This window comes from Tyto alba, unplaced genomic scaffold, assembly GCF_018691265.1.
Source record: "Tyto alba isolate M040663 unplaced genomic scaffold, T.alba_DEE_v4.0 Super-Scaffold_9, whole genome shotgun sequence".
Taxonomy (NCBI): domain Eukaryota; kingdom Metazoa; phylum Chordata; class Aves; order Strigiformes; family Tytonidae; genus Tyto; species Tyto alba.
In genome coordinates this window covers 26,795,308-26,809,457 of record NW_024881330.1, presented here as the reverse complement: position 1 = coordinate 26,809,457, position 14,150 = coordinate 26,795,308, and the positions used below count along the sequence as shown (strand labels likewise).

Below are 14,150 nucleotides of genomic sequence, written 5' to 3'. Positions count from 1 at the left end.
TTTCACGCACATCTTTACCCACTGTATTTGTTTTCATTAATTATATTTGTTCTTCCCTGTTATTTAAAAATAAAGGAAACTAAATTTAATCTTGGGTACACCTAAAGACACCAAAGGCTTGCTCAAACTTACCCGCAAGAATCATTTTGACCATAGGCAAATACAGTGTATATGTTTAAAAGAGGAGGAATGTGCTTATTGCTACAGATCATACAACTCGCCTCCATCTCCTAGGAGGAGTGTTGTCCACTGGTACAACATGAGCTGCACTCCCGCACAAGCCGGTTGGAGGCACTACAGCCATATCCCCTGCTTTACTGCCTCATTACCCCATCCCGGACTCTCCCTGAAGCTGTAAGACAGGCTCCTGGGGCAGGGACTAAATGCTGTGGTCTCTAGTTGCAGAAGACCTCCCTGGTCTTGCCAGGGTTGCTCTGGCTTTGCTACTGCAGACGTGCTGATAACGGGGCATTTCTCAGAGCTTCATGGTCCTGGCCCTTGAAAAATAAAGGACAAGGAAGTTTTCAGAGAAGGTAATAAGCTATGAAATGCACACCTGTAATTTCACAACATAGTCAAGTAGTATTTTACGCCTATATTCTACATGGCCATATATGGTATACTTCAATTTTAGAGGCTTTCATCATTTTTTGCTTATGTTTTTTTTTCCTTTTCTCAAGGGTGCAAAATTACTAGAGCACTAAGACTCCCTCAGCTGGCATTGCTGAGTACAATCTTTGCTAAAGTTTAACTCCTGAGTATATCAAGTATAATTCAGCAATGGCTCAGTTGTTAATGAAATGTAAGAAAGATCCCTAAAAAAAGAATGAGGCCTGTATTTTATGAAAGGATTTGTGGGAATTGGGGAACAATTACCATTCAGTAAGACACTTGTTTTGCCAGCTGCATACATATATTCTCCATGAAGACCCTAATCCACAAAGCTGAAACAATCTTTCAGGGAAGGCCAACATTTTGAGGGGTTCATCGTTACAAAGGCAAGCAGGATAATCAAGAACTGGCCATTTATAATTAGATACTTTAGTAATAGGCACACTGTTTTGAATCAGTAATGTTTCTAAATTATTTCATAGTTATTCGATATCCTTCTTCTTCTTTGTTTTTAAATTATTTTCTCAAAAAAAAATTTGGATGAGATTTTATCTTTAAGGTTTGTTGTTTAATTTTCTAATACTTTTAAAACACAGAGAAAAGTGGTAATAGAGTAATAATTTTACATTAAGCAACAGCAGAAGTGTAATGAAGTGGAATCACAGTGTTCAGAGTCCTTCATTTACTAAACACTCTTTTATCCCAAACACCTGCATCTTTCCCCAGGCTGAGGGAGCATTTTGTCTTAAAACAGAATGTTAGCAGCTCTAGTGCATTATCTCTTTAGATCACCTACAGCCAACTGATTCTGGGTGTCAATTAATGTTATTACCACCTAATCAAATGGTACTTTATGCAAACTGTGGGCTATACCCTTGGCTTTGTATACAGCTTGAGATTCACAGTTGAAGAAAAGCAGCTGTTTGCAAAGGACAGTTTACAGAAACTGCAAAATTTACACTAGTTTGTAAGCCACAGGGAAAATTATAAAGAAACATGTACATTTTACAGTAGAAATTTTAGTGTAATTACTTTCAATGTATAATATACAAAGGTATAGATACAGTCTAGACTGTCATAGCTTTAGAGGTTTCAAAAGCATCACGTCTTTATATTAGGTGGGACTCACGCCCTGCTCTGTAAAGCTATTCCCCAAATTGGGGATGGAGGCAGGGTGGACTAGATGATCTCCAGGCACCTTCCAACTTCAGCTGTTCTATGATTCTCTAATAAGTAGGGTTATCCTTCCAAGGTGGTGGGCATGCAATTATGATATACAACCAACCATGGTACACAACCTTGCACCTTTTCACAGTCAATGAGCAGTATCGCACATACCAAATCCAAAGTATCTTCCTTTTCACCTTGATCTTCTTGAGAACACACCTTAATCAACAGATTGTAATCTAAGGTGACATCTTCTGAATTCCTCCTATCTTCCCGGGGAAGTGGTGCAGTCACTATCGCTGGAGGTACTTAAAAGAAGATGTGTTGATGTGGTGCTTAAGGATGTGTTTTAGTGGTGGATTTAGCAGTGTTAGGCTAACAGTTGGACTTGATGATCTTAAAGGTCTTTTCCAGCTTAAATGATTCTATGATTCTTTGTAAGCATTAATGAAATATTCATAGCAAGAGGCCAGACATACAGAGTGCGGGCCTCCTGCGCTCAGTAGAAAGTTCACCCTTTGCTACAATTATGATAGCGTATGCAACACCAAAATATGCATTGCAACATGGTTTGGAACTTGGGGAATCTGGTATTTCTTCCCTGGATGATGCCACTGAGTTTCCTCGTTCTTTCGTCCCAGTAACTGCCAACATCTCACCTCCAGATCCCATAAGGGCTGGCACTTACAGCTGTCTCCTGGGAGTCTGCTGGCAGTGTCATATCCCTGCAAATGAACAAGGAGGAAGTTAAACCCAAGACCCTTTTCCCTTAGGGTTGTACTCCAGTTGCTGACACCCTGAGTAAAGAAAACAGCAGCACCAGGTCTCCCCACAGGCATGAGCACTGGTGACAGCATGAGCTTTACCACCAGATCAGAGAGCTTGCTAAACAGAATATGGGCAAACCTGTTCCAGTAAATCCTGGTGGGGCAACAACTGAAGCCCAGTCTCAATTATTTCAAAAGTTCTGACAAAACTTTCTCACAACATTAATGCTATATTCTTTGTCCTGCTAGAGGAAGAGTAAAGTCAGCATAAAAACATGAAGTGTAAACTTTTTATTTCATGCTTTGATTAACTCATCAAAAATGTTCACATATTCATTTGTGATCCAGCTCAAATCTGGACATAACAGATCACATCCTGCACCATGCAGCCACATTCCTGCAAAGGGGAGTAAGTGCTTCTCACGTTCCTCTTGGAGGCCATCCTATCAACCTGCTTTGGATAGGATTTTTTGGTTCAGTGTAACAGTATGCTTCTCCACCTCTGATGCAATATCATAATATCTTACACACAAAAGTACCTGAATACAGACTGAACTCTTCCAAAACCTTCTCAACACACCATTAACTTTGGATGGAAGCTCAACTGCTGTAGCTGAGCCTGTATAATGTGTTGGGTTAGTTGTAATCCCATCACATAATATGTGATCGCTATCTGATACATTATTTGAAACCCTGCCAAGACACACTCAAGAAATAAGTTATCTTACAAATGATTTCTGAAGAATTTCTTTTCTATTATAATTGAAAGCCCACTTTATATACACTAGGCATCTTATTTCTGAAATTATTTTCAAACAGTTCCCAAATGTTTTAAGCATTCATCCCCAAACACACCAGGCTGTTATTCACCACTGGAATATAGCATATGCTGAAAATTAATTATTTGAATATCTAAATGACAAATATTTTTTTCCAATATCTGTGTGCTGACTGAACGTTCCATTATGAATTAAGCATGGTTAGGGAAGTTGCCTATTATAGGAAGAAAAGAGCAATGACATAACACAGACAAAGACTAATTTATGGTTTGGACTGGCCATACAGCCAGATCTGCACTACATGTTGGATGTTATGTTGTGGCTTGAATACAGAAACCCTTCAGACTATATAACTGCAAGAGCAGCTGATTTCCATTTGACATCATTGCCTAGGTTTCTCCAGCTGGAAGGGCAATGTCCACCACTAGACCTCACTGGGCCTTCAGGCCTTGCAGAATCCTATCTCCAGGATGTGTTTGATAATGTTCATCATGCCCAGACCTAACTGCTGCCACCCTCTTGTTCTCTGCGGTCTTCTTCATGAAGCCAAGAATCTTCCCTTTTCATTTGCTTGCCTTTGAGAGCCATCTTGAGCAATTTCTCTCAGAATTGGTCATAAATCTGCCCTGAGTTTTAATGCTTAGTGCCTCTATTCTTCTCTTTAGTATTATTTTCCAATTAAATATAGATACAACCATCTATATTTAAACAAAATCATCATTATTCTCTTCTGACCACATGCCAAAAAGCTTTAAAATTAATGGCATTCAACCCATGAATAAAACCTTTCTACAAACTTAAACATGACAAAGAAACACTTTGAGCTTTCAGTTTGAATAATTTGGATTTTATTACTATATTGCACATGACAACAATCTTAATAAACCAGGAAAATTATTTTTTTATTAGATAGTAACTTTGATTTTTAACAAATCTGTTTTGGTAAATCTTAATGCATCTACCAGGAATTCTAAATTATACTTTAACTTGCATAGAAATACGGGAATTATCATTTTAACCAAGAGAAAAGCAATATAAGGCTGGGGGTTTTGTGTGCTCCAAACTCATATCTAATTCCCAATCTAACTGCATGAGGTCAGTGTCTTGATTCTAACCTTCAAAGAAGACAACAGATAAAGTCATTGCCATATTACTAACTGCTTTCAGCTCAAAACCCACAAAGATAGCTTCAGTTCTATGTGCTAACGCTCACTGTAAATGACTGTGGCCATAATGAAGGCTTGTGAAATGTAGAGGTAAAATATTTGAAGTGAAAAGAGGGAAGCTGTGAAATCAACTCCTAGAAACAGGTCAGAAAAATGCAAAGTGCACCTATTTTGAAATATGACATCGTATTCAAGGCCCTTTTGACTTGAACATGCTTTTGCTGTAACTTTTCCCAATGATTTAAGGGGTATAAGTATAAAAAATTTGTCACAGAAAAACAGAAGTAGACAGTCAGACTGAGAAAAAAAGTGAAAGAGTAAAAGAGGTGTTTTATATGGTCAGTGTTTGTAACGACCAGTTAGAAAACTGCAGTTAGAAACTGCAGAGCAAAGTTTCAAGCTTTCTGAAGTTTTGGGTTTTAGTTTGTTTTGGGTTTTGTCTTTTATTTATTTATTTATTTAAAGGCTCTAGTGGTAACTTACTAAGGAAGTATGGGCTTGCTGTAATTATAGATTAAATTCTGTCACTTTTTAAAAAAGAGCACAACCAGTTATTTTTAAAATTACATAAAAGACAACTCTATGAAAAAAAGACATATCTTGATGTAATAAAATGCTGGCTGTAGAGTTTCTTAAGAGAACGTTCAAAAGCAAACAAAATTTGCTTAAGAGTTAGTTTTATTTTAATTAGCTTCCAGGAACATTTATGACATATCCACCCCAGTGACCACAGGTGGATATCCCTGCTGGGTAACACTCGGCTGCTCTTGAATAAAACAGGAGAGAGCAAACAAACAGAAGAGACCAAAGAAAAAGGAGCAGGTTTATGTCAGGGTACACTTAATGAACACCTGCACTTCACAGGCCTGGGTAACTATTTACCACCTTCTTCCCTCCAGATAAATATCTACTAAGAAATTACTCCTCTTTCTGTATCACTGACAAATTAAATGAAACCCTTGAAGAGTGCTTGGAGGCAAACTACACATAGGTTAATTTTCTTTTTTTGTATGCCAGGAAAATAATCATCATGGGAGCACCTAATTGAAAAGGACTCAAGCTTTTGTGCACAGTCATGCTTGTTGCTTCATAACAGAATGACTATTGATCTGGGCATGGAGAATGCAGTTAAACAGAGCTTCCAACTATAGTGGTCCAGATGCTTGGGATCAGAGAACCCTAACAGTTATCCATCAGGACATCACCTGTGTAAACTTCAAACTGGCCACAAAGAGAGAAATCACAAGGTATTATTACATGCGGCAGAAAAGTTTCAACATTTTTTACTTCACTGCTGGTTTAAGAACTTGGCCTATTTGTCCAGATCTACCTGCCTTCCATGCCATGTTCAGCATGGGCATGCTGAACCTGTGTAAGACATTTATGAGCCCAAAGCAAGCTATCCAGAAGTTAGTAGCTTGTAATCAGTGCTTGGCACTCTGCAACCTGAATGCATCTATATTTGTAAGCCACATGCCACAGCAAGCAACAACCCTGATGTATAAACAGACCACACCAAGTGCTCAAAATCTATTTCCACAGAGAGTGTAGAAGGGCAGCAAAACAGAAAAAAAAAAAAAAAAAATCCCTCTAAGATCATGGTAAACAACCACTCTCCATTGTACACTGTAAACCAACTGGTAGCAGTTCAGCAAGGTAAGGCCATAAGTTCCGCCAGGGCTGCCCGAACCAGAAGTTGAGATTCTGACATGTCCAGCACACTGCTGTTCACAGGTTATAATCTGACCCTGGGAGAGTGTGCCATCCTGCCTCTCAAATGACTCTGTAAACCACCAGTGCCTTTGTGGTATGAAAAATATGTATGCCAACACAGAACAACCTGTTTTTCAGATATGCTCTCCTGAGGACTGACAGGAATCTGGAATAGCTGAAAAGTGAATTTTAAAGGCTAGAGGTAGAAGTCATCTTAATCAAATTTACTAATCCAAATTAGTCACCTGGGCATATCCAGGAGGTTTGTCCCACCTATCCTGCAGTCCTGACCACAGTCTGGGATGTTATTTCCTCTGAAGAGGACAATTCCTGTTCAGTGGGTATAAATGAAATTAAACATTACTCTGGAATAACCAGTGTCAGACTGTTTAGACTTGGTTTAGATTAAAACACTTACATTTAGGTATTCAAATATGCATGCCTGAATCTGAGATTGAATCCCGCCCTGAACTTCTATCCCAGCCTAGGAAAATACTGTCTTCATGGGTTGGGGAGAAGCTACACCTGGAATAATCTTCCCCAAGATCTGCAATCAAGCAGAAGTCTGTGCAGTAATTTTTTAGTTCCTGACTAATCCAAATTGGTCATTTTCAGATTTTCAACCTTTATGAGCAAAGAGCAACTCACAGCACAATCATAGAGCAGATCTTCCTCAGATGATAAACTCCTATTACTTTTTTTTTTTTTTTTTTTTTTCTTTAAAATATCCCAGAAGAAATAATTTCTTTATAGAAATACTAGTGTTCTTTTCTTCATTCTTTCTATTCATCCCAGTCCCCTCTTTACTTTCTGCTACACCATAAATGATAGCGCTTTTGCTTTATCTTCTCTGCCTCCTTGTTTCATAGCCTCAAATGACTCCTTTTATATGTGGTTATACTGTCTTCTGTTGCACTGACCTGCAACTGAAGAAAACACACCTTGTATTTTTTATTTTAAATGCTAAACAAGGAAAAAGGAATGAAAATTTATTTGCAAAATATTCTTCACTCAGATTTCTATATTCTAACTAATGAACATGCATTTTTTGCATTCACAAATTTTGGATGCACAGTCAGAGCAAAATACTCAGAGTAAATAGCAGCACTGGTATTATTGTATTAATGTAAAAACAAATGTTCTATGCTCTGATGGCAAGCAAGTCAGCCCATTACCCAGGGTCAATTGCTTTTGCTAAAGGTGGCTTAGTTGTCGTTAAAACAAATACACTGTTGTGACAAAAGCATCATAGGAATTATGCTGTGTGCCCCATACAAAAGGAGCCTTGACATCCTACAACAAAACTGGACCTTTAGTATAAAAGGCCAAAAGCTTCAAATACTCTGTGTATGACAGAAGAGAACAGGAGAGGTCAAAGTGCACCTCCTGGTGTCTTATGTCCTCATAATAGCAGCTAGTGAAGAAATGGATTATCCTAGGAAATGGACCATACACTACAAAGGCAGAAAAAGGGCTCTCAGTGTTCTTTGCCAGCCTGGCCAGGGGAAATCCTGACCCCAAGTCCCCAGTGTGTGAGCAGCCGGGTACCCAAGCTGCTTCACAGGCAACTCGGGACACCCCGTGTGCCCTGCCCAACGTCCCGACTCTGACTGCGGCCAAACTCCAATGCTACTGGGAAGTACATTCAAGAATGTGGGATTCTGTCTCACTTGGGAGGTGTGAATTTGCAGATTCTTTCAAACAAATTGCAAGATGTTTATCTCACAGTGTGTTGATACCAAAAAGATACCCACTATGCTGTAGTCTTCATAAACAAAACAATATATTGCCTCAAACTGAAGATAAGACAGTAATTCAATAGATAAATTTATAGACAACATACAACACTTGAATTCATTTTAAAGACAGCACTTACAGTCCCCCTTGGGTTAAAGCTTTTCTAACACATCAGGGAGAATCAAGCAAACAAAGTCTATATTTTTGCATAGACTGTTTTATGTTCAATACTTCAATATTTATGTGTGGCATTATTTACCCTACACAAAAATATAGGCTTTGTGTCTTTCATTTATACAACACTTCAGAATTGCTAATACACATGGGTATATTACACCCACAGGTTTATTCCTCTGACAATCCTTACCTCAGGAAAATGAAATCTTTACATTTTAAATTAAAGCTAACTCTAATTTGCAATTGTAATGTACTGTAAGAGATTATTATACAGTATGTGTGCCAAAGGAACTGCCTTATGCTAGTAAGGTACACTATAGTAAGGGCTGCTGTGAATGAATGCGACACACGAGAATGAGGGTAAAAATAAATCAAGTAACTCAGGTTACTAACTATAAGATAAAGTAATTTCTGATGTGGCTGATTGATAATCTGCTAGAACCCACCAATCCCTCCAGCCTGGTAAGGAAACATCACTGACACAATACTCACCTGCAAAGCAAATAATGTCTTTGTAACTGCAGAAAAAGTGATGTCCCTCGGGGTATGTCCTTTTTTTAATTGCCTTAGTTTTTCTGTTGTAGACATTTTATCAAGAAATCTTTCTGTATATATTGCATAAACAGAAAATCCTCAGTGCATCAGTTACAAATTAACATCTTTCTATTGAGTCTAGATCTATTCCAGGTGTTGATGTCAATGATACCTGTTCCAAGAAGCCACTCCGAAACAAAGCTGCGAATGCTCCTCCCAGATCTCTCTAAAGCGCTATCCTGCTAAACTACCTTTGTTTAATTCCACTCCCATGCCAAGGAATCTCCTGCTCCATCACCATTCTCCTCTTCTTCCTTCAGATCTAGAAGAAGGATACCGCGTATAACCTTGCTGTACCATCTCCAGGACCCACTTCTATACTGTGAGTGGTAAAAAAAGGAAAGATTCACTCAGGATGATGCTGTACTATCTCATGTAGAGCTGCCTGACACATATCAAGCCTAAATTACTGGCTCCCTGCATTCCAGAGATCACTTCCACAGCCCTGTTTACAGGACACAGAAGTTAATAAATATTCAGAGTACTACCATTTCTCAGGTTGTAGCTTTTGTCCTTAATGCAGCAGGAACAACAGAGCTCATACTGCCTGATAGCTTTAGGTGCCCTGTAGAAGGGGATTGACCATCCCATATGAACAACCACAAGGGTTCATTGGATTTATGGTCTGAAACAGGTCAGATGGTCCCACAGAGCACTTCCAGGGGTTGGAGGCATATGTGCCTAGTGTCCTCTTGTACTGATTATGTGCATTGGATGGCCTTATACTAGAAGAGTATCTTAAAAAGGCGTGTATGAAAACAGACCCCACTGCCATCATGCATTGTTTGCTGCCAGTGACTGCGGCACGCAAGTTACTCTCCCTGATGTGGTCTATCAAGTGTTTCCTTCTTAAAACCAATAAGCTGTGAGAGTGTTATTTGTTCCCCCACCTCCCACTTTTTTAATTTTCACTGCAAACACAGCTTATTTACACTCTGTCTCTTTTAAAAATCAAGTGTCAACCAAGTGCTAAACTGCTGCTATTTGCCAATGTTTCATTAACACCTTATTAACTTCCAACAGCTGAAGGTGACTGGACCCTCACCTCTGTTTATTTCCTCAAAGTAACAGTTAACTGAAGCATCAGGATAGAGGTACCCCTGTAAATATGACTGAAAACAAATATGTATGCAGAATATAATCATGCGCAACTTCAGCCAGATCTGCTAACAGACACATTTAGTTAATTTTATGCACAGTCACATACTATCAAGTTTGGAGCTCAGATTCTTATTAGAGATGATAATAAAGATCTCAGTGTGCTTTTTTTCCCTATCAGAAACTGGTTAAAACAGAAATACAAACCTTGTAGAAATTATGCCACCAATAGTTTGCTATTTCAGTTTAAATACCAGGTAGAAAGGTGTGATCCACTTGTCATGTAAATCAGCACAGCTCCACTGATTCCCATAAAAACTGTAGTGGTTTACACAGCTGAGCCTCCGGCATGTGTATATACATTCTTCTATACCGAATCCCAGTCTATGTAGATATAACTGTAAAAGGAAGAAAGTAAAAAGGAAAAAAAGAAAGCAAGACCCAAGAAATGGGACTCCCAGAGCAGGGAGACAGGAAACAGCCTCCTTCAGAGGGATCCTCAAGGGATTAAAACCTTTCTTTAGCTTTCCCCTATTAACCTGCCCTAATCTTGTCCCCTCCTGCTGCCTCCCCCTTTCCCTGTTCTCATCTAATTTGAAAGGAAAGGGTCAGGACACCTTAGATATATATGTTTGCTATATCTCTCTCTTCCTCTGTTTTCCATTTTATGAAAAATCTTCCCTGCTGTTTTTTGTTCCACACTTCCAGACCATCATTCTGCACACTTGGGAAAAGGAACCAATTTGGTGGAAGGCAATTTATAGAGGTTTCTGCTCCCCTGCCCAAATGGGCAGGGCCTTTTGAGCTTTGCTAAAGCTGGAGGAGCCAGAGCTGTTCTGGTTGTTCTCCAGTTCATACTTCTATTTTTGATGGCATATTGGTTTCTACAACTGCATCACACATGTATTAATACTGAGAGCTTGTCTATCAGACTGCTAGTTATCAGTTTTTCATCATCCAAAAAGGAAGCATTCAGATGTTTCCAATGAGCTAAAAGGAGGGAGATATCTTCTATCATAATAAGCATTCAAAAAGAACTTCAACCAATGTTTTCTGATTTTGGTAATCATTCTCATACCAACTATAAAATTTTCATGTAGTTTTTATGTATAATGAAAAAAATTTTGCTTTCTGAAATATTCTCTGAAAAAGCTGACAAGTCACAAAGAAGGTGGAAGGAGTAAAAAGGAAGGAATTGGCAGTTGTTTGGGAATAGAAGCACAAAGATTCATATGGGTGATTAATAAAACAGCAATAAAGTAAATAGGATGATGGGACTACTAACAAAAGCAGTGTACCCCAGACTTTGCAAGGTTGAAACCTTGAATTATTCTTCTCATCTCAAAATACTATGTTAAACTAGAGCATTTGAAAAATAATTGCTAACTCCTAACTTGAGCATTCATGTAGCTTATCTGATATGATCAATATTTTTGCATTTACCCAGGAACACTCACAGGTTGTACTAGTTTTAGTATAGGTTAGTGGATAAATTTTAATCTGTTATTCTCTTAGTGTTCACTCTGTTCTTATTGTTGCACACAGACTTGTGTTCAAATATTTTGAAAAGTCTGCAGGGTGGTATATTTTACTTGAGGACTGAAATGAACACTTTGCTCTCAGTTCTATCTCTGCAAATACACTGGACCAGATTTTGGTCTCATTAGCACCAATATAAATCTGGAATAGTTCCACTAGTTTTTGTAATGTTACTCCCAATACATGCTGATTTAACTGAGATCACAAGCTGGTCCATTGACCTAAGTGGTGTCAGTGGGGATGTACTAGGAAGAAAATTTGATCTACTAAATTCAAATCCTTGAGGTGTTGTTCTAGCAGCCAAGTTATTTAGAAAGAAAACACTGAACTTGAATGTTGACCCTCCATCCCAGCTGGATCTCCATGTAAACTGTGCTCCTGCTGTAGCCTTTTAAATAGATCAGCAATTTACATTTTAAATAGATCAGCAATTCAAATTAGTGAAATGCCAGAATGTAGGTAGCATGGAGTGGGGAGAACTTAGCGCTACCTGAAATTTCATCAGCGTTCAACAGCGTAACTGTCGTTACGTTTTCTGAGAGCAGGGGGTGGATGGGCTGTAAGGATTCAACTGCTGCAGGTCTGTGCCCAGAGACATCAGAAGTGGCTGTTACGTAAAGGATGGGCAGGCATGGACATAGCATCTCAGATCTTGACCAGACCATGACTGGCCATAGCAGGTGGGCTCAGGCCCAAATCTTGCTGGGGAGAAACCTGATGAAGAAACAGTTCAGACAACAGCGGGAGACACAACCGTGTTCTGGCTTGCTAGTAGAGATGTGTCCCACAGGTGTCCTCCAGGGCATGGGGTAACCTGAGGGAAGTAAAGTATATGGAGCAAGGATGCAACAGTCCTGCTGCTGACACTGGGCCCCGAGCCGACACAGTCTCATGGGTCAGAGAGCCCAACCATGCTTCAGTTGCCTCTTGGCTGCCTCACGCAAGCACAGGGTGATGGCTTTGTGCTCCCATTACAGCCCCTATAAATGCCCAAAGGTTTCTGAGAAGGAGAGGTGTTTGCTCCTGGGAGCTCTGAAGTCAAAAATGGATGTAGGTGTCTCTAGGGATAAGCTGTGTTGGCCTGTAGGTTTTTAAACCATATTCTTGTATTTTAGCACCAAAGTAGATGGTCTGAATCTCACCAAAGATAAATTATTGGCAGTGAGAGCAATGCATAAACATAGGAAAATGTAAATGGAAAGGCCAGTGCAAAACTGTATGACTATGTGGTGTTTTCTTCCGATGGCTCTGGTCTAAGTCAGTCTGCATTATACACTGGTTCATCAGGCCCCACCAGACAGAGCTCTGTCCTTATGGCTTCCTATGGAGCCACATGCACAGCAACAGTCTCTTGTCAATAAGGGACCAGCCTGTGCTCCTTACAACAGGTTTGTGGGGTTATGTGAGAGCAGCCAGTTCTGAACCAGTTGCAAGAAAACATAAGACTGACACAGAGTGATATTTTAATGTTATCTTGTTTGCTGCTTTTTTGCTTTGCTTCTTCACTTATTTGCCTCTCCTTTCAGGTGTTTAACCGTTGCTGTTGGGCACTGAAAGGCCTCTGGGCTACATTATTTCTGCATTTGACCTTCAGCGCTGATCTTACTCTGAGCGCACAGGACAATTTTTGGGTGATAAAATGCTGCTGCAGTTCTCAAGGCCAGGATTGTTTCCCTCTCAAGAAATGGCAAAGCCTGGGTCCCTATGTTCATCTACATCGCTTGCTTCACATGCACAAACAGCCTTTAACTGCTGCCACCAATTAAAGGCATGTAACGCAGGCATACACACCTTGTCCCTGCAGTACTGGGTCTGGCTGTCCTCTGCTAAAGGAATACCATTGCATTTTATCTGCCTGCCTCACGCCCTGACTCACAGCAGTGCCATGCACTTCAGTGTCTGCCTTAAAAAGCATCTGCACCGATCACAACACAATTATTCCTAATCCCTCCGGCTCTGATATTTGTTCACCTCACGCCAGGAGGAAGAATAGGGGGCAGTTACTTGGGATGAACACAAACGACTGTGGGAGATCCCCTCAGGAGCAGCTCTGTCACTGAGGACGTTTGCCTCACTGACAGCCCCACGCAGCCCGTCGGCTTGGCTGCTGCTCTCCACAAGAGAAATGGCAGCATTTCAGACTGTTAAAGGTGTGATTGATGGGTGCTGTCGGTCCCTACCTGTCAGCCCACCGCACTGACAGAAGTGAGAACCCCTCAAGGGAGACAGCTTTACACAATACAGCCCACCCATCCTATTCAGGGAGAGCCTAATGTCCTGCTGCAGCGCTCCTGGCGGGTGGCAATCTGCTCGGCAGGGCCGGGAAGGGCAAGCAAAGAGCTGGGAGCAGTGTTTTTGCTGGCAGGGGCAGTGACATCTCTCTCAGAAGTACTTGGAGACACTGGAGCAGGGCTGTGAGCGTGGGCGAGGTGGGCTGGCTGCTGCAGAGGGCTGGTTCAGCCCGGGGTTAGGACGGATCCTGCTGCCGCAGCTGCAGCCGCGGGGACGTCAGCGGGAGAAACTTGTGGGATGCTGGCACAACTCCACAGCTTTGCATGTGCAACGTTAAACACGTGCAGAGGGATGACAGAGGCGATACAGCCATTTACCCCCTGCTTGGGGGAATCCCCCGCGGATGCACATGGCAGCGCTGGCACACGGAGGTGTGAATTCCTCACCCCGCAGGAGCGAGGCTCAACTTCATCTGACTGTTCCTCTGGTTTTGCATCAACCTAAATAAAAGTATTCGGTCGCAATAACAAATCACCCTAGGAACCAGGGATTTTTTTCTATTTTGTGTT

The 14,150-nt window shown here is 40.6% G+C and overlaps 1 protein-coding gene across 2 annotated transcripts in view; it reads right to left on the bottom strand.

Annotated features, from left to right (window-relative positions):
- Window positions 1–1,220: 1,220 nt before the first annotated feature.
- Window positions 1,221–14,150, bottom strand: part of TRIQK (triple QxxK/R motif containing) — an 87,512-nt gene continuing 74,582 nt past the window's right edge. For both annotated transcript variants that reach the window (XM_042785871.1, XM_032987879.2), the window contains exon 4: window positions 1,221–2,504. In XM_042785871.1, the coding sequence (XP_042641805.1) occupies window positions 2,307–2,504 (198 nt within the window). In that variant the 3' untranslated portion in view covers window positions 1,221–2,306. The remainder of the gene's footprint in view (window positions 2,505–14,150) is intronic.